Genomic DNA, 26855 nt, shown 5'->3' with positions numbered 1-26855 from the left:
ATACCCGCATTTCCAATTTTTCACCATTGCTAAAGTTCTCCATTCCAGGCAACACCCTTGTAATCTTCTCTGTGCCTTCTCTAATGCAAACACATATTTCCTATAATAAAGTGAGCAAAGCTGCACATAGTGCTCCAGGTGTGGCCTAACCAGTGTGTTTTTTTTTAAATAATATCACAGACATTCAACCTAGAATCTTGATAAAAGAAAGAACTTTGATTTCTAAAGCACCTACCATGACCACAGGGCACCTCAAAGCACGTGACAGACAGTTAAGTTACTTTTGAAGAGTAATCAATGTTATGATGCAGGAAATGCAGCAGCCAGTTTGCACACAGAAAGTCCGCACTTACAGCAACTTAATGATCGGATAATTTTTTTCAGTGATGTTGTTTAAGGACATCAGGGAGAACTCACTCCCTGCTCTTTGTACAATGCCAATGACAGCAAGCTTCTACCGACGCAACTAATGCAAGTCTCAGGATGCAGGAATTCAGACTATTTATTGCAATATATTTAGCAAATTACACATCAAATAACAGAGACCCTTTGCAGTACAAGGGCTGTCAGTCTGACTCTTTGCTTCTACAGTGAGAGCAATGGTCAGATATATCAACTGGAGCCACTAATCCTTAGTCACCTAGCAACGGTCAAAAAAATCAACAGTTATAGTAAACACAATAAATACAAAATACCAGACAGTTGGCAGTGAGCAATGGCACAATGATTCACTCAAACTCGATTTAGACCTCAAGGGTAACTCCAATGGTTTACAGACTAGAAGATAACATCTCACCACTCCTTCAGAGATTCAGTTACTACGTGACATATTGTCATTTTTAAAAAAAATTATAAATCTTTATGTTGACGCAATTAGCTAGGATGATGGTAGGGGCAATACACTTGACCAGTGTTAAGGAAGGGGAAAAAAACAGGCATGATTCCTTCTCCTTGATGTGTTCGCAAATGTGAAAATCAGGCAAGAACAGGATCAGTCCTGACTGACAGTTCAGGATCGTTCCAAAAGATGATCTCATCGATTTGAGGGTATAGGGTTGTACTTTGTTGAATTTTTCAAATAAAGCCATGCATTAATCTCTGACCCTGTCAGCTGAAGAGATCAGCACAATAACAGATTAGCACGTTAACTGTGCTTTTACTGCTCTTTAATACCAAGTTTAACATTAAGGGTCCAACTTTGTATTTGTGCTAGGCCTTTTTCGAGACTGATTTGGTATAATTATTAACAGATCTCCAGAGGTGTTGCTTATGGTGAATTGGTAGATCTAAGGCTGTTGTTAAGGAACTGTGACTAGAATAAAGTGCCAGCTGTAGCTCAAGAGGTAGTGCTTTTTGCCTTTGATTCAGAGGTTTGGGTTCAAGTCTCACTGAAGAATCTTGCACACATTACGCAGTGCAGCACTGAGAGAAAACTGCACTATTGGGGGTGCTGTTTTTTGCTGAGGCATTAAACTAAGTCTACGTCTGCCCCCTCGGGTGGATGTTCCAATGGCACAATTTTGAAGAACGGGAGTTCTCATTGGTATCCTCCTCCATATTAATCCTTCAGCCAACATTACTAAAAAAAATTGTCTTCTCATTATCACATTGCTGTTTGTGGGAGCTTGCTGTGTGCAAATTGGCTGCTGAGTTTCATACATTACAGCAGTGACTACACTTCAAAAGTGCATTAATTGGTCATAAAACACTTTGTGATGTCTTGAGGCTATGGAACGCAAGATTATATATGACATTGACGGGAAATATAAGACTTTTTAATATATTAGTGAATTGCCTGGTCAATTGATGACTAAATGGCTTTTCTAAACATAAAATGACAGCAAAGTTGGAAGGGAGATTTCAGAAACCGCCTCTACAGAGACATCTAGTGACCAGTCATCTAGTTGCAACTACACTGTGATAGTTGGCATAGCAAAAATGACTCAGGAATGTTGACATCAAGATTTTGTGTCATATTTTGACAACAGTAAGTACAATGTGTGGACAGAGAGTCACATCCTACTGAATATTTTAATAAAATGGCTGTTCTTCCATGGCATTGCCTACAGAGAGTCAAGACCAATAATTTTCAGGTCATCAGAGAATTGAACAAAAACAGGAGAATGGACTGGAGGAAGATGGAGGGGTGAAGGAGGAGTCGGGAAATGGAAGGAGAGTTGGAGGGGAGGAAAGAGGTACAGAACTAGGGATGGGGTGAAGATGAAGGAGAGAATGGCAGTGAAGGAGGAAAAGTAGAAAGGTAGAAGGAGGAAAATGGGCGAGGAAGGAAGAAATGGGGAGAGGAATGGAATCAAGAAGAAAGAAAGGAGGTGGGGGAGGGGAAACATAGAAACTAGGCGCAGAAGTAGGCCATTCAGCCCTTCGAGCCTGCTCCGCCATTCATTATGATCATGGCTGATCATCCGACTCAATAGCCTGCTCCCACTTTCTCCCCATCCTTTTGATCCCTTTCACCCCAAGAGCTATATCTAACTCTTTCTTGAAAGCATACGATGTTTTGGTCTCAACTACTTTCTGTGGTAACGAATTCCACAGGCTCACCACTCTCTGGGTGAAGAAATTTCTCCTCATCTCAGCCCTAAATAGTCTACCCTATATCCTCAGACTGTGACACCTGGTTCTGGACTCCCCCACCATCGGGAACATCCTTCCTGCATCTACCCTGTCTAGAATTTTATAGGTTTCCGTGAGGTCCCCCCTCATTCTTCTGAACTCCAGTGAATATAATCCTAATCGACTCAATCTCTCCTCATCTGTCAGTCCCGCCATCCCAGGAATCAGTTGGGTAAACCTTCGTTGCACTCCCTCTATAGCAATATAGCTATATTTCCTCAGATAAGGAGACCAAAACTGCACACAATATTCCAGGTGTGGTCTCACCAAGGCCCTGTACAATTGCAGCAAGACATCCCTGTTCCTGTACTCGAATCCTCTGGCTTCTACCATTTGCCTTCTTTACCGCCTGCTGCACCTGCATGGTTACCTTCAGCGACTGGTGTGCGAGGACACCCAGGTCTCGTTGCACATTCCCCTCTCACAATTTATAATCATTCAGATAATAATCTGCCTTCCTGTTTTTGCTACCAAAATGGATAACCTTACATTTATCCACATTATACTGCATATGCCATGCATTTGTCCCACTCACTCAGCTTGTCCAAATCACACTGAAGCATCTCTGCATCCTCCTCACTGCTCACCCTCCCACCCAGCTCTGTGTCATCTGCACATTTGGAGATATTACATTTAATTCCCTCATCTAAATCATTAATATATATTGTGAATAACTGGGGTCCCAGCACAGATCCCTGCGGTACCCCACTAGTCACTGTCTGCCATTCGGAAAAAGATCCATTTATTCCTACTCTTTCTTTCCTGTCTGCCAACCAGTTTTCTATCCATCTCAATGCACTACCCCTAATTCCATGCGCTTTAATTTTACATGCCAATCTCTTATGTGGGACTTTGTTGAAAGCCTTCTGAAAGTCCAAATAAACCACGTCCACTAGCTCCCCTTCATCAACTCTACTAGTTACATCCTCGAAAAATTCCAGTAGATTTGTCAAGCATGATTTCCCTTTCATAAATCCATGCTGACTCTGTCCGATTCTGCCACTTTTTTCCACGTGCTCAGCTATTAAATGTTTTATAATGGACTCTAGACTTTTCCCCACTACCAGCGTCAGGCTGACTGGTTTATAATTCCCTGTTTTCTCTCTGCCTCCCTTTTTAAATAGTGGGGTTACATTAGGTACCCTCCAAACTGTAGGAACTATTCCAGAGTCTATAGAATCTCAGAAGATGACCACCAATGCATCCACTATTCCTAGGGCCACTTCCTTAAGTACTCAGGGATGTAGATTATCAGGCCCCGGGGATTTATCGACCTTTAATCCCATCAATTTCCCCAACACCATTTCCCTACTAATACTGATTTCTTTCAGTTCCTCCCTCTCACTAAATCCTGTGTTCCCCAGCATTTCTGGTATGTTATTAGTGTCCTCCTTTGTGAAGACAGAACCAAAGTATGTATTTAGTTGGTCAGCCATTTCTTTGTTCCCCATTATAAATTCCCCTGTTTCTGACTCTAAGGGACCTACATTTGTCTTCACCAATCTTTTTCTCTTCACATACCTAAGGAAACTTTTACAGTCAGTTTTTATGTTCCCTGCAAGTTTACTCTCGTTCTCTAGGGGAAGGGGGAGTGGAAATGAAAGAAGGGAGAAATCGAGGGGTGAGGTGCACTAGGGGATTTATCATTCTGCCTCCAGCAGATCTCAAATCCACAAAGGTAGATATTTTTGAACGGTATCGCCATGGAATCAGCACAATACAGACTCTGACATGTTGAGTCCTTGGCAATGCAGTCAGCTTCAGATTCAGACAGGATTATTATCTCGTTGCTGATTGTTGGAGCTTGCTGCGCTTAAACTGACGGCTGCACTTCCTATATTTTTTTATTCATTTGTAGAATATGACTGTCACTGGCATAGCCAACATTTTTTTGCCCACCCCTAATTGCCATTGAGAACGTGGTGGTGAGCCATTTTCTTGAAACTTTGTAGTCCATGTGGTGTAGATGCACCCACAGTGGAAGGACCCAGTGAACAAGTACCAATGTAGTTCCAACTCGGATGATGAGTGCTTTGGAAGTGATGGTATTCTCATGCATCTGTTGTCCTTGTCCTTCTAGGTAATATAGGTCCTGGGTTTGGAAGGTGCTGTTAAAGGAGATTTAGCAAATTATAACAGTGACTGCACTTCAAAAGTATTTCATTGATTGTAAAATGCATTGAAACGCTCGGTGATCATGAAAAGCGGTATATAAATGCAAGTCTTTCTTCTTTTTAATCCTCAGAAGACAATCAGAACATAAGACTACACATCCCAACTTTGTACAACTGCAGCCAGTCTGTCGCTGGTGCTATTCATTTAGACCATGATATAAACAGAGACTCTGGTAAGGTTTGTTAGGTTAGTCTCAAAGGTATCATGTCCTGACATGTTCCATCCAAGCTAGGCTGGCGTTGATGGTTCAATGCTCTCTTCTGAGGTTGCTGTCTAACTGGGGCCTTTGGCAGATACCCTGTGATTGGCCGGAATGCACTTGGATGAGGAAAGGGAAAATTAGCTTTGATACTTGCCCCTCTTTGCTTTCCAGTGACTCCTGGTAGAAAAAAACATGAGGTAGCCATCCACACAAGCTACAAATACCCATTTTTTTCCAAGACAGTGTATCAATGATCTTTCTTCCCAAGGACAATCCCACAATGGAACAAGCTGCCAAAAGAAATAGTCACAGCCCCATCATTGGAAATCTTGAAAACCTATCTTTAGATTATTTCCATTTATAAATTTCCATTATCAGGACCATTATCTCAGCAGGTCATGACTGATTTAGCGAGTGCATTCCATATAAATGTTGGTAGAATAGGGCTATTAGTCTGAGGTATCAACACAACTAAAGCAAAAGCAGAGAGTGTGGACAAGGGATGGAACATGATACCTCCCAGGGTTGATATCTGTCTATTGTATGTCCAAGTATAAATAATGATCACTTGGGCAAGATTTTGCAAGGCTGCTCAGCTCCTGGCCTCATCACAGCCTTGGTTCAAACATGGGCAAAAGAGCTGAGCTCCAGATGTGAGGTCAGAGTGACTGCCCTTGACAGCAAGGCAGCATTTGGCTGAGTTTGACATCAAGGAGCCTGAGCAAAACTGGAGTCAGTGAGAATTGGGGAAAACTCTCTGCTAGTTGGAATCATACCTAGCACAAAGGAAGGCAGTTATGGTTGTTGGAGGTCGATCATCTCAGTTCCAGGACATCACTACAGGAGTTCCTCAGGGTAGTGCCCTAGGCCCAACCATCTTCAGTTGCCTCATCAATGGCCTTTCTTCCATCATAAGATCAGAAGTGGGGATGTTTGCTAATGATTTCACAATACTCGGCACCATTCACGACTCCTCAGATACTGAAGGAGTCCATGTCCAAGTGCAGCAAGACCTGGACAATATCCAGACTTGGGCTGATAAGTGGCAAGTAACATTCACACCACATAAGTGCAAGGAATGACCATCTCCAACAAGAGAGGGTCTAACCATCGCCCCTTGACATTCAATGGCATTGCCATCACTGAATCCCCCACTATCAACATCCTGGGGGTTACTGTTGACCAGAAACTGAACTGGACTAGCCACATAAATACTGTGGCAACAAGAGCTGGTCAGAGGCCAGGAGTTGTGCGACGAGTAACTCACCACCTGACTCCCCAAAGCCTGTCCACCATCTACAAGACACAAGTCAGGAGTGTAATGGAATACTCTCCACTTGCTTGGATGAGCGCAGCTCCAACAATATTCAAGAAGCTTGACACCATCCAGGGCAAAGCAACCTGCTTGATTGGCACCCCATCCACAAACATTCACTCTGTCCACCACCAGTGGCAGCAGTGTGTACCATCTACAATATGCACTGCAGGAACTCACTAAGCCTCCTAGACAGCACATTCCAAACCCACGACCACTACCATCTAAAAGGACAAGGTCAGTAAATACATGGCAAGTACAAATTCCCCTCCAAGCTGCTCACCATCCTGACTTGGAAATATGTCACCATTCCTTCACTGTCACTGGGTCAAAATCCTGGAACTCCCTCCCTAATAGCACTGTGTAGCACCTACACCACCACATGGACTGCAGCAGTTCAATAAGGCAGCTCACCACCAATCTCTCAAAGACAATTGGGACTGGACAATAAACGCTGGCCTAGCCAGCAACGCCCACATCCCATGAACAAATTTAAAAAATATATATTTTGGAGAAGCGTTCAGAACCGTCATCTGAGTAATGAGTCAACACCTTCAGGACAGGTAGATGTTGTGGTGTGGGGAGGGGGGTGCGGTGGTAGAGAAGGAAGATAAAAAAAAAAACCTTTCAGTGGTGCAGGCTTTGAGTATTGCTGACAAAAGCTCTCGAAGCTTTTGACCTTGCACTCATCAGTACAGATACGAGAATGCCAAATTTCAAAGGGAGGAATAATTTATACTGCATGAGAAAGGAGGAACCTCCTTGTCAATGCCTCAACCAGTCAGTTACTTGCCAACCAATCAGCACCCTTTTCTAATGCAGTATAAATTATTCCTCCCTTTGAAATTTGGCATTCTTGTGTCTGTTTGATGAGTGCAGGACTTTGACAGCATGTCTCTTCTTTAACAATACTTTTCTTGTTGCTTCTTTCTAATGGTCTGAGAAGAGCTCCATCCTTGGACAAAATAACTGGAACTGATTTTTCTGTGCTTGGAAACCAGTCCATAAACAACTGCAACAAAATACACCCACTAGCAGCTCACAAGTATCAGATTTGCACCTTTTGTTACTAATTCATCGCCCCACCCCGATTCCTTCAATAAAAATTCTCAGATTTCAAATGCTATCTTTTTGTGTTGCTGTTAAAGCCATTCCTGCTTTGAGCTTTGATGTTATCCCAGCCCAAGCATAATACAATGTCGTTACCACCCCTGCTGTGAAATATTCCTGGGAGTGCATTGGCTGGGAGTAGGGAGGCGGACAACTTCACCCAGTGCAAGCTGGGGGAGCACTGTGGGTGTGAAATCATTTTAGTGCAGGAAAGACAGCGTTGGCACAAGAAGGTTTCTATGCACTCGTGCCAAAGTTTTCACCAACTATTCAATGAGAGGAATTTTACCCATGTTGTAGGAGAGCTAAGGAAAGACATCACCTCCTGGGAGGTGCAGCTGAGGGGGAATGGGAAGTTGCAAAGGGTGGAGGGCCTTTAGAAGTGCAAGGCTGGTTCTCTACACTATGCTGTTCTATCCAGACTTTCTCTTCTGTGTCACTTTCTATGTACAGAAATCATGGGGAGAGGAGAGGAGCTGCTATGGAACAAATTCCAAGTCCTGCACCAATCCATCCCTTATACATGCCATCTAAATTCGAAAGACTTACATTTATATAGCTCCTTTTATGACCTCAGGACATCCCAAAAAAGCTTTACAACCAATGGCACACATTTCAAAGGATAGTTGCTATTGTAATCTAGGATATGCAGCAGCCAGTTGTGCACAGTAAGCTTCCACAAAAGCAATGTGGCAATGGCTAAATAATGGGTTTGGAGTGATGTTGATGAAGGGATAAATATTAGCCAGGATGCTGGGGAGAGCTCCTACTGCAATGGGTTCTTTATCATTCATCTGAGGGCAGCAGACAGGGCCTTGATTTAACACCTCATCTGGTGACAGCGCCTCTGACAGTGCAGCACCCCCTCAGGACTAAACCAGAGGCTACATGCTCAAGTCTCTGGAGTGGGACTTTCTGACTCAGAGGCAAGAGTCCTACCTACTGACCAACGCTGTAGAAAATCAGGGGGAAGCCTGACTGACTTCTGGCATGTAGCAGCTGTCACACCCTGAAAGGAGGTCATAGCCAGCAGACTGATGAGGAGGAAAGATGTTAGGGTGGGTGGGAAGAGGGATAATTCATGCAAAAATACACTTGTGCAATTCTAGCAAATATTCCATATGAGCACCCAAAATTTTTCCACGTAGGATACTCAGGATGAGCTCAACCATGAAGGTTGAGCCATACAAAACAATGACTTGCAATTTATACAAAAGCAAAGTTCTATGGATGCTGGAAATCTGGAGTAAAAGTGCTGCAGGTATTCAGATCTGGCAGCATTTGTGGAGCAAGAAACCTCTGTTTTTCTCCCTCTACATATGCTATCTGACCACCTGAATTGCTTGCAGTTATATAACACAGGTCCTGTGCTGGCATCCTCAGGACAAAGACCACGCCAGATTTTGGCTTTTCCCAGATTTTGGATTGCTCGCTGGTGGAACAGGCAGCTTTATGCCTGGATAATAGGGAGGGGTGGTGGGAATGGAGATGGATCTTGCGGCGCTGGAATGGAATCAGGTCATAACTTGTCCTCTGGGATCAGCCCAAGAAAATGGTCCCTTCATTCCCGCGCTTACACTATTCCAGGAGTGGGGCCCAGATCTCACAAGAGAAAAATGTCCAGTTTTCACATGTTTCTGGTTTCCGGGCAGCCAGATTTTGGGTGATGTACCTGTGCCTTCAATATAGTAAAAACATCCCAAGTCAGTTCACAGGAGTATTATCAAGCAAAACTTGACACTGAGCCACATAAGGAGATATTAGGACAGGTGACAAAAAGCTTATCAAAGAGGTTGGGTTTTAAGAAGCGACTTAAAGGGAGAGCATGAGGTAGAGAGGCTTAGGGAGGGAATGGCATAGTTTAGGGCCCGGGCAGTTAAAACATGGCTACTCTCTATGGAGAGGTTAAACTAGTGGATGTACAAGAGGCCAGTTTTGGAGGTGTACAGAGATCTCAGAAGGTTGTAGGAGTGGAGGAGGTTACAGAGATGGAGAAGATGAGAATTTTCGATTGGTTCTTGGTTCAGCAGTGCCTCCAATGTTGGCCAGGAGGGTCCAGTGTTATCAACTGTAATTAAATGTATTCCTGGAGGGTTTCATCACATGACCTGCCCCCACACTCTAGTCATTATTCCACCAACGCATCATCCTTGTAACAGCCTTCCTACGCCAAATGGAAAACAAAAAGACACATTACCCAATTGGACAATGCTTGACTGTCAGCCAAACAACTTTTTATCAGGTATAAAAATGGGGGAAAGAGAAATGTTCAAAGAAAATGGAAAATGAAACAATCTATTTTAATGTCCTGATGATTTTTCTCCAGGGTCACAAGCAGCAGCGCCCTGGAGATTGATCTTCAATTCCTGGAGACTCCAGGCCAACCCTGGAGGGTTGTCAACCCTAATGGACTCTCATGTTTGATCCATGGCCTCTGCTACATTGGTTATATTGGTCATGATGGTTGGCGACAAGTCTGGCTTTGCAATGAGAAAACGAACCCAAGGCATCCCCTGCTGGGAAGCGTGTAGAATTCCAGGTAAGGAATCGCTCTCTCAGAGCTATGTCGGCTCAACACAGGTGATGGTTCAATGAGTGAGTTCACAGAAACTGACCACCCTCCCTTTAGAACTGAAACCAGCTAAGACAGACCATCTTTGGGAGCAGAGGATAGGGAGCGAAGGTGGGGGTGAGAAAAGTATAAAGGTAAAAACGTAATGACACGAGGGAAGTAACAAAAACTCTAATGAATTATAAACAGGATGAAATTAATGCAGAACTTTCAGTCATTTCTTAGAGCATATGTAGTACATGTGAGTAAATATGGAATCCAAATGGCACAATGGGCCGAATGGCCTCCTTCTGTGTTCTGTGATTTTATAAGCTGCTTCTGCATTGAACTATATCAACCTCTGCCTCTCTGCCTTTTGTTTTCCAGATTCTGTTCCAATCAGGGAGCTATGATTGTCATCAGATAAGGGTTCTCTCTGCTGAAGATCGAATACTGGCCCACTCATCTCTTGCTGTGATTGTAGGGGTTCCTGGCATCGTGATTTAATGATTAAATAAAAGTGAAAAATCACATTGCCAGGGATTACCACACAGTCACAGGCACAGGCAGCTGTTAGTGAAAGGCTGGCAACAAAAGATTAACACTTGAGGAGTAATAGCTTCCTGTTGTGTGAGTCACAAGGACTGAAGTCATTAGCTACTTGTTGCAGTCCAACGCCCAGCAGAAACTAAGCATTTTTTAAAACATTTTTCAATATATATACAAGTTTGATGCTGTGACCAAATGGGAGTTGAGCCAGTGTTTCTGGAAGGAGGCGATCAAGTTACACTGCGGTTTATCTTCTTCATCCTGATTTTGTGAAGAAGGAAGCACTAAATTAAAATTAGATTGGGTTTAAAAAAAACTTGCTTAAATGCAAGTGTAGATACCGTTATCGGCATATTGCAGAGTCTGATGTGATCACCTATTCCAAGGACGAGGGGCCTCAGTTGTGGCATTAGAAGCTGCACCTGTTCTTGGAGAAGGCTGAGAGGAAATTTAGTGTAGGCTTTCTAAGTTATGACGGGTCTGGACAGGGTAGATAGGGAGAAACTGTTCACGTTGGCAAGAAGGAATGAAAACCAAAGGACACACAGGCCGGGATTTCCCGATTGGTGAGCGGGGGGGCGGGGTTGGGTCTGCTCGCCAACGGGTAAAATGACGCGCGGTGACGTTGGGTGGAACTCCTGACATCACCCAACCTCATTTCAATTTTCAGGTCGGCGGGGGCTCAGCCAAATCAGCTGTGCACCCACCAGCCTGTCAATGGCCTATTGAGGCCATTGACAATGAAGTAATTAATGGTCCTGCCTGTCCAACCTTAAGGTTGGTGGGCAGGCCGGGAGCCCTGGTGGGCGTTGGGAAAAGCATTGAAACCTCATCCACGGGCGGGATGAAGTTTCATGTAGGTTTTTAAAAATTTAATAAAAGTGTAACTCAAAGTGATGGACATGTCCCAACTCATGTGTCAATGTCACATGAGGGGATATGTCAGGGAAATTTTTTTTGTTCTGTTTTTAGCATTTTTTAATATGGAGCCGATCTGCCTGAGGCAGCTCTTAGCCTCAGGGAGATGAGTGTGCTCTTTCAAGCGTGTGCACAAAAGAGCGCACAGACCTGCTCAGGGAATTCCCCCCTCACCCACCCTTGCGGATGTCACGCTGGGTGGGCCTTAATTGGCCCGCCCATGTAAAATGGCGGCATGCCCCCGATTAGGGGCGCCAATTGGAGGCATGCCCGCTCCTTAACTTCCCCCCCCCTCCCTCCCCCCCCCACCACCGGGGGGGAAAATTCTTCCCATATTTAAAGTGAATGGGAAAAGAAGCAAAGGCGACATGAGGAAAAGCTTTTTTTTTACAGTGAGTGGTTCTGGAATGCACTGCCTGAGTGTGGTGGAGACAGGGTCAATCAAGGCAGTCAAAAGGGATTTGGATAATTATCTTGAGAGAAAACATTTGCAGGGCTATGGGGGAAAGGGCGGGGGAGTGGGACTAACTGTGTTGCTCTTGCTGACACCGGGCGCAGACACAGCAGACCGAATGGCCTCCGCCTGTGCTGTAACCATTCTATGATTCTACAAAGATATTATAGCCATTGAGCTACCCCAAGGTACCCATGCATCAAGGCAGCCCCGCCCATTCTCCAACTCCAATACATAACTGGAGCAGCAGGTATACTTGGGGCCACAGGCAACTCCCAGGCCATATGTGAGCCCTGCTAACATGTAACAATGCTCCTGGTGTAAACCGTTGTCAGACATACAGTAATTTCATGAGGGAATCATCCCTGTGATAACAACATGAACTGAATTAAGAACCTGCACTAGGCCAAGCTGGGCTCATCCTAAATAGCCAAGTCCTGTCTGGTTCTGACTGTGCCAGGTTCTGGTATCTTTATCATGCAGATAAAAGCAGCTGATTGGAGAGACTGGGTACCATGTGTATGGGTTTGACACTACCCCGGGATAATGGGATTGAAGATTTTTCCATTAGCTGGTTGGAATTAACCATCCCACTCTAAGGAGGTACATTGGCCAACTTCAGTGAGATACAGAAAAATACCATACTGGCATGTGTTGTCATGTTATGTAACTAAGTTATGTAAATTGGGCAGAGTGGAAGGGAGTTTTACTCTGTATCTAACTGTTCTTTGTGTGGATGGGCCGCCTTGTGTAAGAATTGTTAGCGACCATTTCAACAGCCGTTGCTTGCTTGGGCCAGATGCCCCTTTTCTGGTTTTATGTCCCATCGAGTCATCTTCTGATCTCCATAGAAAGTTCTCTTTAGACTGGCCTAGAATTTAGCTATTTGGAGAGCAGTTACCTTCAATGAAATCCTGTTCACAGTGGCTAAGTTCAGTTCCTCTGAAGAAAAAGCTCATTTTTATACTTGCTACAATCATTTTCTGACTGAGTGTGTTTCAGGAGTAATAAAACATTCCAAACAAAATTTGTCAACTTATCACATGTAATAGGACAAGCAACCAAAAGCTTGGGCAAAAAGTTGGTTTTGAGGAGCAGGGAGCTTAAAGGAGTAGGGAGAGGTGAAGAGATGGAGTGGGTCTGGGAGGTAATTCCAAAGCTAAGGACACAGGCGGCTGAAAACATGGCCGCCAATGGTAGAGCAAATAAAATCATGGATCTGCAAGAGGCCAGAATTGGAGGAGCGCAGAGACCTTGAGAACATTGTAGGGCTAGAGGAGGACACAGAGATAGAGAGGAATGAGGCCATGGTTTTGAAAAAAATGAGAATTTGGTGTTTCTGGACTGGGAACCAGTGCAACTGAGCGAGCAAAGGAGTTTAAAAACAAAAAACTGCGGATGCTGGAAATCCAAAACAAAAACGGTTACCTGGAAAAACTCAGCAGGTCTGGCAGCATTGGCTGAGAAGAAAAGAGTTGACGTTTCAAATCCTCATGATCCTTCCACAGAACTGTTCTATGGAAGGGTCATGAGGACTTGAAACGTCAACTCTTTTCTTCTCCGCCAATGCTGCCAGACCTCCTGAGTTTTTCCAGGTAATTCTGTTTTTGTGTTGTCGAGCAAAGGAGTGTTGGATGAACGGGATTTGGTCAAGTTAGGGTATGGGCAGCAGAGTTTTGATGAGCTCAAATAGTAGGAGAGTGGCCAGGAGTGCATTGGAATACCCAAATCCTGAGGTTTCAGCCACTGATGGGATACGGCAGGGGTGAAGAGGTGCAGATTACGGTACAGAAAGTAGGGAGTATTGGTAATTAAGAGGCTATGGGGTTGGAAACTTCAGCGGGCCTATTTCTGGGTCAAATAGGTTGCTGAGCAGTCTGGTTCAGCCTCAAGACAGTGTTCAGTTGTGGGGGTGGGTGAGGTGGGGGATGGAGTTTGTGGCTGGGACTGAAGATAATGGCTTTAATCATCCCAATCTTTAAATGACCAGCAGCATGTAAGGACTCTGCAATAAAATGGGCACCTGGAGTCTGAGCTGATCTTGTAGCTTTGTGTGTGGCCGGCATTCGCCTCCCCAATTGGCCATGAGGAGGCACTGGGCCATGGGGATGGGCATGTTGAGAGCGCAATGGTGGGAGTGGTCCAGACTGTCATGCAATGAAACATGGCTCGAGGGGTTAAATGAAATGCATTCTTATGCGAGGGATACATCTGACCAGATGTTGGCAATTTTATGTGGAAAACACATCTGCCTGCTGATCCTGGGATTGGGCCTGGTCCTAATGGCCTGGAGGTGTTGGAAAACAGGCCCTGATCTCCTGTGCCTACTGAGCTGATATCAGTGAGTTGTGAAGTACTGGCTCAGTTCAGCAGGAACTGGAGTCTGGCCTAACAATATTCTGTGGAGGATTAACAAGTGAAGCAAAGAAGCCGTGTTTATAAAGCACCTGGCACAGGCAGAGGACGATGTGTGCAGCCAGTGCTTGGTTTTGGAATGCACTGCCAGTGAGGGTGGTGGAGGCAGGTTTTACTGTGACTTTCAGAAGGAAATTGGAGAAGCACCTGAAGAGAGAGAATTTGCAGGGTTACGGGGAAAGGGCTGGGTGGTGGAGCTAGTTGATTTGCTCTTGCAGAGAGCTGGCATGGACACGATGGGCCAAATGGCCTCCATTGGTGCTATAACCATTCTATAATTCTATAGAAGATGAACAATAAACAGGAACTCTAAGCAACTCACAGCTACAGTGCAGCAGTTAGGTCCCTTTGCTGGTCATTCTGGAATTGCATTGGTTTGGAGGGTTGCTGTTGAGCATCTTTTCATTGACAAAATCTTTGTGTAAAGCAGGAGGACAGGCAATTGCTTTCTTCATGATGGGAGTTCATGGAAAACAGACAATGGTTGAAAGGTAGAAGAAGTGGAAGCCTGAAGAGACTTGAAGGCCGAGCTACATGGATCATTAAAATGTCATGACCAAAATAATCAAAAGGCTAATGGATACTAGCCTTTATATCTAGAGGACTTGATTACAAGGGGGTAGAAGACATGCTTCAGCTATACAAAGCCCGTGTTAGACCACACCTGGAGTATTGTGAGCAGTTCTGGACATAACACCTTATGAAGGATATATTGGCTTTGCAGGGACTGCAGTATGGATTTACCAGAATGATACCTGCTCTCAAAACAGGGTTTATTCCTGAAATTTAGAAGGGTAAGGGGTGATTTGATTGAAGTTTTCAAGATATTAAGGGGAACTGGTAGGGTAGATAGAAATTAATTGGGGAATTTAGGGCTAAAGACATAGTCTTAAAATTTGAGCCAGACCTTTCAGGAGCGAAACTAGGAAACATTTCTAGACACAAAGGGCGGCATAAGTTTTTAAAACTCTTCTGCAGATGTCAATTGATGCTAGATCAATTATTAACTTTAAGTCTGAGGTTTTAGTGACCCAAAAGGGACATGGGGAAAAGGCGAGTATGTTGAGTTAGGTCACATGATCTCACTGAATTGCAGCAGAACAAGCTCAGTGGGGCTGAATGGACTCCACCTCTTCCTATGTTTTCAGGCCTAGAAATTCAGGCAAATCTCTACTCCTGAATGCTGATGCCAGAGGAGCCCACAATTCAGGATTACCAACTCTGGTTTTATTTGATGTCCTCCATCCACCAAATGCCGTCTCCACCTCAACAGACTCCCATCGTTGATTACCTGATGCATCCATCCTTGCAGTGCATCAGCAAGTGTAAAGCAAATTGACTCTTCATTGCTCAACTAATTGGAAGTCGGTTAAAAAGGCTTCTATTCTCCCACTTGACCCTCTCTATCACTAACTAACAAAAGATTTCAAAGAAAATGAATTTAAAAGACCCCTGGAGGTTAATCTTCCAGGAGGATCTAGGACAATCCTGGAGAGTTAGCAATGCTACCTCCATACTTCGGGTTGCCAACCCTCCAGGATTGACCTGGAGTCACCAGGAATTGAAGATCAACCTCGAGGATGCTGCTGCGTGCAACTCTGGAGAAAAATCATCGGGACATTAAAAAAGATAGTTATTTTTTAAAGTTTTCTTTGAACATTTCTCTTTATCAGATATAAAAATACTGAAAAAAAGGGGGGGAAGCTGCGTGGCTGACAGTCAGGCATCATCTTTTTGCTTTCCAGTTAGCGTAGGAAGGCAGTGCGTCACAAGGTCAACTAGTGGCTGGAGCATGGGGGCAAGTCATGTGATGAAACCTCTAGGCATAAATTTAATCATAGTTGACAACTCTATCCATACTGGTCTTAGGGCCTGATTTACATCGCGTTGCCAGCGTGTTACGACTGAAGATTGGGCATCTGCTGGTGTTGGATAGGTGAGTGAAGAAATGTTGGGAGCACCACTGCTCCCTGCAGCTCCATGTGTGGGTACGTTTGGGGATGCATTCATGTCAATTAATGCCGCCTTGTTCCGTGCTCGTCTATACTCGACTTCCCTTTCCGCAGAATTTCAATGTGGCAGTCAGATCACAGTGAGTGTTAATGAATCTCTCAAACTATACAAGGCACATCTGTTTCATCTGCAGTGGAAGATTTATGACTCACATAGGACAAGGTTAAATTGACGACAACAAGAGCCCTTTGATTACATTCAAATTATTTATTCACGGTTTGAAAGTCTGATTAACAACGTAGCTGCAGTTTGAGGTGGTAAACAGAAACTTGATGGCAGTTGTGTTGTGCAATCAATTCATTTTGTTGAGAAAATATATTCCATAAATACTTGGTTCACTCTGTTAATACTTTGACATGCTCCATTAATGCTTTGACATCTTCCATTAATACTGTGGTGCACTCCACCAGTAGTTCAGCCTGCACCATTAATACATTGCACCTTATTAATATTTCAAGGGACAGCTCCAGCACGCAGGGAACATCTTGACATTAAGGAAATATTTGCTTTTCCACGTAGAGTTGTATTAAGTTGCAATTCCACTTCAATAGCAAACCCTTCCATATAAACTGACATGCCAAAGCAGCCAAGAATTTTCATTCACTAAAATAACAATGGCACATTTGCAGATTCTCAGGTGAGTGGTCACTTTTGAAATCTTACAGAAATTTGTTTTTTTTTAATTATTAACTATCAGGATGTGGGCACATTCAGTATTTCTGCAGCCCATGTGGTGAAGGTGCTCCCCAGTGTTGTTAGGTTGGGTGTTCCAGGATTTTGACCCTGTGGCGTTCATCTTGAGATGAATGAGGAGAAACAAGTTATGAAGCAGCTAATTTTAAAATGCATCTGTGTTTAGATGGCTTGATATTAAAGGAATGGACAGACTATGTGCAGCTAAAAACAGGAAAATATGGTTCACATTTTGTAGGTATTCTGACTTATATTCACATTTTTCACTGCTGCAAATTAATATAATTTTATTGCTATTTTAGCATTTACCATTTATAAACATACAATCCAATTCAAGGGTATAGGGTAGTGTTTAATGCAGAGTAAGAAAATCTTTTAATGAACAACCATCATAGAAATAACAGAAAATTCTGGAAAAACTCAGCAGGTCTGACAGCACCTGTGGAGAGAGAAACAGAGTTAATGTTTCAAGTCTGTATGACTCTTCTTCAGAAGAAGGATCTGAAGGCTCTGAAGAAGAGCCATACAGACTCGAAACGTTAACTCTGTTTCTCTCTCCACAGATGCTGTCAGACCTGCTGAGGTTTTTCTGTTTTTATTTCAGATTTCCAGAATCCGCAGTATTTTGCTTTTATTGTAGAATTAGGTACAAGTTACAACAGCGAAAGAGTCCTTTCAGCCCATCTAGCCCATGCTGGTGTTTATATCAACCTCCTCCACTCTCTTCATCTAGCCCTCACAGAATTATCTTCTATTCCTTTCCCTCATGTGCCTAATATCTAGTTTTCCCTTAAGTGCATCAGTAAGGTAGACCTTAACATATGCCATTTAAATAGGTTGGACAAGTCTCCAGCACAGCATATCACAGTCTTATAAAGGTTTGGGGAACCTACAAACGTTTTCCATTTTATATGGGCTCAGCCTCCCTCCCTAGACCAATGTTTAACTGATGTCTGTTATTAGTAAGATTGCTTGTTGAAAGAGATAAAGTGACTCAACCATCAGAGCAGACCATCACGTAAACAATAGAATAGGGGTTGTTAAATCTTTAGATGGCAAATATGCAAAGTGCTATGGTAAAGGGGCTTTACCATCAGAATCTTACAGAAGGCGGCCATTCAGCCCATCACATCTGGCTATTTGAAGGGGCTATCCAATTCATCTCACTCCCCCGCTCTTCCCCCATATCCCTGCAAGTCTACACTGCTTCAGCTATTTGTCAAATTTCCTTTTGAAAATGCTTCTCGAATATTTCTGCTAAACAGATCGGGTGTGGTAACACATTTTGTGTCAAAACATGTTATGAGGCAAGACCTAAATTACACCACGCGCCTACAGTGTCAGCTGTGATGAAAAAAGCTGTCGATACACTTCAACAACTGGAATTGGCAAGACTCCGATGGACAGATTTTCATTGGGTTAGGGCATTAGGAGACTTTGAACAAAGGTGGGAAAGTGGAGCTGAGACGCAGCTCTAATTGGATTAGCAGAGCATGCCTGAGGGACTGAATGGCCTCCTCCTGATCCTGAAATTACAATGAAAATATCTGCAATTTTGCATCTCTCATTCCCCAAGTGTAAAGACTATTCTTTTTAATATGCAAATAACAGACTTTTCTTTTCGCAGGGTTAAGAACATTCTGACAAAGTAACATTGCAACAGCTTACATCAGCCAGTAGAATGTTCCTATTTGAGCGTTGGTCCTAATGTGGTTTATACTGGTTTGTAAAAAAACAAAATTAGTTGAACACTCTGAGATCTGCATTGTCAGATAAAATTAGAAACACGATTCCTATCAATTGGGCTTTGAAAAACGCGAAGCAACAGTCGAGATAATTTATCTGAGATGCAAGTGGACTGAATTTTTAAACAGTGGTGCTTTCTGAGATAACAAAAATCAAAAATAACTTGCATTTATGTAGCACTATTCATGTCCTCGGCCAATTAATTTATTTCTAAGTATATGCATTGCTATTATGTAGGCAAACATGGCAACCAGTTTACCCAGATCACAATGACGCAAAAAACAATGAGATTAATGACCATTTAATGTTGTCCAGGACATCAGGAGAATTACCTTGTCCTTCTTCACTGGGATCTTTCAAAAAGTGACATTGTAGTAAAATATCCAAAGGCACTTCACAAGAGCATTATCAAATGACATTTCCATGGGTTATTTTACATCCACCTGAGAAAGTAGGCAGTGCCTTCGCTTAATGTCTCCTCTGCAAGACAGCACCTCCGACAGTGTGGCGCTCCCTCAGTACTGCACTGAAACATCGGCGCGAAATGTGCTCAGGTTTGTGGAGTACCAGCTTGTGACTCAGAGATGAACCAGTCTGACACTATTGCCACATGGGCTGGGAATTTCCTTCATTTAATCTGGTTCTGCTACCATACTGTCACTAGAAGGAATTTTAATACATACACAGTGCTTCTGATGAAGTCACTGCATACAGGGGGAACGGGAGCAGCTCCCAGAGAAATTCCCAGCTGGAATGTCTGCTCCAAATCATGAGACGAGCTCTATTGTTCTGACTTGGGCAAAGTTTTCTTTGGACTCATCAATTTGGAATTTCGGAAGCTCTCCCTCAGTCTGTAGGAGCTGTCGGTGGAGGCTCCGAGGCCAGACTCACTCCTGCTCAGGAATGGCAGGGGAGCACCAGCTTTGATGAGGCAGCAGCACAGCAGTTTGAGAATGGCTCGCCTCACCTCCTTGCTTCCAAATGAATAAATGACTGGGTTGACGGCCGAGTTGATGACAGCCAAGGTGATGGTCCATTCCATGCTGTGCAGCTTCGTGCAGGATGGCGAGGAGCAGAAGACGTCGAGAAGGAGCAGCACAAAGAGGGGGCTCCAACAGATCACAAAGGCGGCAACAATCATGAAAACAGTCTTGAGCAGCCGCACGGATTTCTGCCGGCTTTTGCTGCTGGACACGGACTTGGCACTGTTCCTGACAAGGTGGTAGATGCCACTGTAGAGTGCCACTATCCCGATTATGATGATGCTGAACACCACAACACAGAAGAGGATATAGCTCTTGGAGTACAAAGGCAGCAAGGTGGAACACTCGTCGAAGTTGCAAATGCAGTTCCATCCCATCAATGGCAAAAGGCCTATGAGGGAAGCCACCAGCCAGCACAATCCAATCAGGGTGTACACCCGATAGGTTTTACGGGCCGAGGCATAAGGTACAGGTCTGACCATGGTCGCGTACCTTTCCACCGCCGTGATGAGCAAGCTGAATGTCGAGGCAGCCAGCGCAAAGAACAAGACCCCTTCCCTAATGAACCAGACTGTGGGGGTGATTTGAAAGGTCTTTTCACCCGACAGGCATATGTTCACAATATAGACGATTCCCGTCAGTAGGTCGCAGAGGGTGATGTTGGCAATGCAGTAGTAAACCCAGCTCCGGAAGCGAGTGTTGTTCAGGATAGCCAAGAAGACCAAAAGGTTCTCAATGACGATGAAGCAACTGACTACCATGAAGATAACCCTGACAGCACCCACGCCGTCGCTGGGCAACCGCCTGTTCTCCAACTTTCCAGTGTAGTTGTAATGCAGCAGAATGATATCCACCTGCTGTCTGTTAAAGAAAATCAGGCATTCACTGTTATTATTCATTTTCATAAGCATTGACTCTGAGAAGCAACAATTGCACTTGAACTTCAGCACACGGTCAGGAGTATTCAACCAGTTTCTTGGAGAGAGTGTCGAGCATGATTTTCTACTTTCAAGGGATCTGAAAAGAGATTGAGGAATGCATTAGTATTATCTTATTCTGTCAATGCCTCACTTTCCCCTAGCTGTACCTTTAATTAAAAACTCTAGCGCCTTCCAGTTATGATGAAGGGTCATTGACTTGAAATGTTAACTCTGCTCCTCTCTCCACGGATGCAATTTGATTGCAGATTTGGTCCTGGTGCTTAAACTAAGCCCCCCAAAATAACCAGAATGCAAAGATACATCTGCTTTTAAAATATTATAATTTAGGTTTTTGTGTTAGGCCTCAAGGGAAGAGCCTCAGCCTAGCAATTGGGTGACCCACAGCAGATTCTCATAGTAACAGGAGAAGAATCAAAGTCAAAAGGTGCAATGTGACATATTGCAATAATGAAGCTTATGTTTATATTGTGCCTTTGCCAACTTCAGGACTTCCAAAGGCACTTTACAGTCAATGACTTGCATAAGAACGGAAGAACCAGGAGGAAGCCTCCATGCCGCTCCTCGAGTCTGCTCCGCCATTTAATTCATGGCTGATCTTCAATCTTCAACTCCACTTTCCTGCCCTATCCCCTGATCCATTGATTCCCTTATTGTCCAAATACCTTTTGATGTCAGTCTTCAATATATTCAACAACTGAGCATCCACAGCCCTCTTGGGTAGAGAATTCCAAAGATTCATAACCCTCTGAGTGAATGAATTTCTCCTCATCTCAGTCCTTGATTATGAATCTCTTATTTATGACCATTAGTTTTAGACTGTCTAGCCAGGCAAAACGGCCAGTCAAGGACAGGGTAGAATAGAGAGGCCATTCCCCATTCCTTCTAAGGAAACCTCTACACTTCAGTCAGATGACATGTTTTTGCAGACATGTGATAATCATCAATCTAATTTAGTTAAGGGATAAATTGAGCAGGACATTGGGAATAACTCCAAAAGGGTACAATGGGATTTTGTATGTCCACCTGAGTTGGGGTTTAGTTTTCACAGTTCATCAAAGAGATAGCACTTTCACCAGGGCAGCACTCCCTCAGTGCAGCAATATAGATTCTATGCCTAAGACTCCAGGGTGTGCTTTGAACTCACTACCTTCTACTTCAGAAGCTAGAGTGCTTGCTCACTGAGCCACAGTTGACAGCAAGCCTCATATAGAAGGGTAAGCAATACATGTTTGTTTTAAAATGTTTCTATTGTCAGAAAGCAGCCAAGAGGAAAATATTGCAACAGCTTTATGAGATTGCAGATGTTTTAAAAATATTACTTCTGCAACAAGTTCTGCTAAGAGCAAATTGTCACCAAAGTATAGATTTCATGTATCGTACTCATGACTGGCAGATTTGGAATACAAACATAAAGTTTTTCATTGCACAACTTAACTTCCTCTTTAACAGCTGTTATTGGCTTATTAAAATCACCTGTTTTGGATGCTCTCCACATCTCACACAATAACTCTGCTCTGTAGCCAGAGTCAGGAGAATCCTGCCCACCTCTCCCCATGTTCTTTTCATCCAGTTAGCACTATATTCCGTAGGGATGAGAAACACTGATTGGGAATAGGAAGGTTTCCACCCTCCCCCACCACCAATCCTTGTCCCTTTGTGGCTGTGTGGACTGTGAGGATATACTTACAGTTGACCATTCCAATCCCAGTCAAAATCAGAAATACCTGGAAAAACTCAGCAGGTCTGACAGCATCTGTGGAGAGGAACACAGTTAACGTTTCGAGTCCGTATGACTCTTGAAACAGAACTAAGGGAAAATAGGAAAAATAGTTCTTAGTTCTGTTGAGTCATACGGACTCAAAACGTTAACTGTGTTCCTCTCCCCAGATGCTGTCAGACCTGCTGAATTTTTCCAGGTATTTCTGTTTTTGTTTTAGATTTCCAGCATCTGCAGTTTTTTGCTTTTATTCCAATCCCAGTGTTTATTTTAACTCTATTAGTGCTATGGAAAGAAATGACTTGCATTTATATAGCAACTTTCAGGACCAATGGGGTTTTTTTTTGAGTTGTAGCTAAATGTTGTGTTGAAGGTAAATGCAGCAGCCAGTTTACGCACAGCAAGATCCCAAGAACAACATGGGATAAATGAACAGATAAAGCCGGCTCCCCATCTTTAGTGAGGCGGAAATGGAGCTGGTGAATCTGGTGCCCAGACAAGGAAAAGCTGTCAAGAGAAGACTGTCAGCTGAATTAGGTACCCCACAGCCAACAGCAAGGAAAAAACCTCCTCTTGCCCTGCTCACACTCTCATAACGGCAAAGTGCACTAGTGATGATGCTGAGTTGCACCAGAACACACGAACAGGTAGGTGCCAGACTTTTATTTTACAATCCCTTCTTCTCCCCTTCTGTCTCACTCTCTTAAACTTCACCTCTCTTTACCTTCTTGGTTCAAGCTTTCTGACTCCAAGCTTAGCACACCATGACTTCTTTTCAAGCTCATCTCTCTGCTCTTTTCAGCATTGGTGCTGGTCTGCACAAAGAGCGTTGAGATTTTCAACAAGACTTCTTAAAGACCCTGATACTGTCTGCCATGTCATTTTACACTGGAGACGGAAGGGGGAATCAGAGAAAAATAGAAAGAGGAGAAAGGGAGAGAAATAGAAGGGGAAAGAGGGGGAGGGAGGAATGAAAGAGAAAATGAGGGCAGAAACAGAACAGGGAGTGAGGGAAAAGGGGGAATTGGGAAAAAAATGAGGGGTAGCAGTGAGGGAATAGAAGGGGAGAGAAAAGAGGGGGAGGAAAGATAGAATGAGAAGGAAAAGGGGTGACAGGGAGATGGATGGAAGGGAAAAGGAGAGGCAGGAAAGAGGGGAGGGAGAAGTAAGGAGAGTGCATGAACGGGGAGAGAGAGGGAATGGAATAGGCAGAGAGAGTGAAGAGAAAAGCAGAAGGAGGAGTAGAGAGGGATAGAAGAGATAGGGAAGATGAGGGAGAATATAATAAGAGCCTGAGTAGGCCATATGACCAACTGAGCCTGCTCCTCCATTCTAATAGACTATGGATGAACATCTACCTTAATACTTTCTTGCCTTATGCACATGTCCCTTGATGGAGAGCCAGGTTTTGTTTCTCTGTCTGCATTGCCATATGTTCACATAGTATTTATTAATAGCATTGTTTCAAAACAACATAGAAACAAACTTGCAGATTTTTCAAAGGCGCATATTCAAAGGGGTAATTCATAAGAAAAACTGTCTAAATACTGACACTTGTGCAGAAATCTTGGGCTGAATGGCCTCCTTTTGTGCCATAAATTTTCTATGATCCTATATCTCTAAATCAATAGTTTTCCTTCAAGCCACAGATACAGACATAAATCCACTTTCACACGAACATACGAATTAGGAGCAGGAGTAGTCCACTCGGCCCTGCAAGCCTGCTCCGCTATTCAATAAGATCATGGCTGATCTGATTTTAGCCTCAATTCCACATCCCTGCCTACCCCCGATAACCTTTCATTCCCTTCCTTATCATGAATCCATCTACTTCTGCCTTAAAAATATTCAAAGGTTCTGCCTCCACCGCTTTTTGAGGAAGGGAGTTCCAAAGACTCACTACCTTCTGAGAGAGAAAAAATTCTCCTCATCTCTGTTTTAAATGAGTGACCCCTCATTCTAGATTCTCCCACAAGAGAAAACATCCTCTCCACATCCACCCTGTCAAATCCCCTCAGGATTTTATATGTTTCAATCAAGTTGCATCTTACTCTTCTAAACTCCAGCAGATACAAGCCCAGCCTGTCCAACCTTTCCTTATAAGACAACCTGCCCATTCCAGGTATTAGTCTGGTAAATCTCTGAACTGCTTCCAATGCATTTGCATCCTTCCTTAAAAAAGGAGACCTATATTGTACACAGTCCTCCAGATGTGGTCTCACCATATCTGTATTTAAAGCATTATACAGAAGACACTCAAAATGGAATGCTACAGAACAGTATTTCTGATGATGTGCATTATTTGAACTGACTGATGTACATATCAATGTCCACAGTTGAATCCACCTACCCAGCATTTCGACTCACTTTTAACTAAAATTTTTCCTTTACCCAGTTTGTACTTTCTCAATCCTGCCTGGTGCAGCACTGAAGGTTCAACTTACTGTGCTGATGCCGGAAACTTGCCCTCTCATTGCTTGAGTTGCTGCTTGCCTGTATTTCAGCAGCTGCTTCTCTCTCTGCCTGCGCACATGGTCTCAGCAAATTACAGAAGTTGCAAACAGACTTGTTGTGATCAGTTTTGTACCACCCACGATGACACGGCAGGCTGAACGAGCTGATAAGACTATGCAGCAGATGCACGCGAGTCCTGTGAAGCAACACAGTGCAGGGAAAGAAACCAATGCCCCTCCCAATCACGTCATCCTAAACTATCCAGCGATGGCAAAACTATTCTGCAACACCCACCGCTCAACCCGACACACAATTTTCAACTTTTCTCTCTCAAAGGCACCTTTAGGTGCATGGTATAGTGGCATACAATATGTTTTAGATAGAATATCTGCACCACGGGTCTCACTGATAGCACTGTCTCCTCTATGTTACTAGTTTGTCCAGTCAATTAACACTCCAGAACCTGAAACAGACACTATAAATCTAGTCTGACACTCTCTGTGTAGTACTGAGGGAGTGCTGCAGAATCACAGAATTTTGACAGCACACAAGGAGGACATTCGGCCCATCATGTCTGCACTTGCTCTCAGAATGAGCAGTTCACCGATTGCCATTCTCTTGCCTTCTACCCATAACCCTGCACATTGTTCCTTTTCAAATAACAACCTGTTGAGTGCCTCGAACTGTCAGAGGCACCATCTTTCAGAGTTAAGCCATGGTCCTGTCTGCTCTCTGAAGGTGGATGTAAAAGATTCAATGATACTATTTCAGTGAAGTGCAGGGTGGTCAGGCTGGCCAATATTTATCCCTCAGCCGACATCACTCAAAGTCAGGTTTTTTTTTGGTCATTATCGCAGTGTGGTTAGTGTGATGTTGTGGGGTACAAATTGGCCACTGCACTTCTTACAAAATAACTGCACTTCAACAAGCACTTCATTGGCTGAAAGTTGTTTTGGAATATCCTCTTTCTTTCTGTAAGCACAGAGGCCTGCCAATTCCAATGAGTTGCTCCATTGTGGAGAGTGGCAGAGCAAGAAACCAGGGCGGTGGAAACAAACTAAGAGTGTCATCAATGAAATGTCTTCATGCTCCTAAAAGCTAGATCAGAACAAAGTTGGTGGCAGTTCAGCACCTGTTCATGGGATACAGTGACAGTGGCTTTTAAATGGGGGTATATACTGTATTCTAACAGAGTTTATAGTGACTGCATCCCCATGATAGGATGCAGTATAAATGAGTGTAAAAGTGGAAATGTGAACACATGAACGTGGATGGTGAGATTGCACGGTGTGTGTATATGAGTACACGGTGTGCAGTGCAATTGTATAGTTTGTGTGTAACAGTGAGTGTGCACCTTGCCGATGCACAGTGAGCGTGCAATGTGCTCCATTTATAAAGCTTCATTATCAGGACCAACACCTCAGCAGGTCATGCCTGGTTTAGCCAGCGCTACCCAGATAAATGTTGACGGAATACAGATGTTCGTCTGTGATGGCAATGCAACAAAAGAAGAAGCAGAAGTGTGTTTATGTCAGCATGCACAATGACCATGTATATTGTTGCACAAATGATGGCGTCTCCTGAGTGACAATGAGATTGTGAAATTTCTGTCGCACACTTTAAATGCGTACAATGCATGTGACGCCATGGGAGAGATTTTTGTCTCCGAAGGGGGATGTGAATTGGATGGTGAAATGCTGAATTTAGCTTTTATTTGCTAGAGAAACAATTTCCCTGTGCCTTTCTGACTCTACACCATTTTTGTGTGGCCTTTTTGTGGGTCGGGAAGGCCTTGCAAAGCACGACACACCTCTTCCGAGAACAAAAACAAAAATACCTGGAAAAACTCAGCATGTCTGACAGCATCTGCGGAGAGGGATACAGTTAATGTTTCGAGTCCATATGACTCTTCATCAGAACTAAGACAATATAGAAATGAGATGAAATATAAGCTGGTAGAAAGGGTTGGGACAGGAGAGCTCGAT

The 26855-nt window shown here is 43.7% G+C and overlaps 1 protein-coding gene and 1 long non-coding RNA gene across 5 annotated transcripts in view; one reads left to right on the top strand and one right to left on the bottom strand.

Moving 5' to 3' along the window:
- LOC121286803 overlaps positions 1 to 11104 on the top strand; it is a 38641-nt gene extending 27537 nt beyond the window's left edge. The window contains exons 3-5 of the long non-coding RNA XR_005945066.1: positions 4880 to 4981; positions 9763 to 9975; positions 10375 to 11104. This is a non-coding gene — a long non-coding RNA (uncharacterized LOC121286803). The remainder of the gene's footprint in view (positions 1 to 4879; positions 4982 to 9762; positions 9976 to 10374) is intronic.
- A 7853-nt stretch (positions 11105 to 18957) lies between these two features.
- Positions 18958 to 25019, bottom strand: s1pr4 (sphingosine-1-phosphate receptor 4). Of its 4 annotated transcripts, none has more exons than XM_041204522.1 (2): positions 24861 to 25019; positions 18958 to 20775 (listed from the first exon to the last, which is right to left on the bottom strand). In XM_041204522.1, exon 2 carries the CDS (start codon positions 20667 to 20669, stop codon positions 19557 to 19559), a length of 1113 nt encoding a protein of 370 aa, XP_041060456.1. In that variant the 5' UTR covers positions 20670 to 20775; positions 24861 to 25019; the 3' UTR covers positions 18958 to 19556. The 4 variants fall into 4 exon arrangements, with proteins under 4 accessions (XP_041060456.1, XP_041060457.1, XP_041060459.1 ...); XM_041204523.1 differs by having other exon boundaries at positions 24767 to 24989; XM_041204525.1 differs by having other exon boundaries at positions 24784 to 24989.
- Positions 25020 to 26855: the final 1836 nt, after the last annotated feature.

This window comes from Carcharodon carcharias, chromosome 14, assembly GCF_017639515.1.
Source record: "Carcharodon carcharias isolate sCarCar2 chromosome 14, sCarCar2.pri, whole genome shotgun sequence".
NCBI classification, from domain to species: domain Eukaryota; kingdom Metazoa; phylum Chordata; class Chondrichthyes; order Lamniformes; family Lamnidae; genus Carcharodon; species Carcharodon carcharias.
The sequence above is the reverse complement of the archived record's forward strand: the minus strand, read 5'-3'. Positions and strand labels throughout refer to the sequence as shown.

Bases quoted from the DNA above. Each gene is read 5' to 3' on its own strand.
- s1pr4 (XM_041204522.1), bottom strand. From the start codon at position 20,669: ATGCTTATGAAAATGAATAATAACAGTGAATGCCTGATTTTCTTTAAC.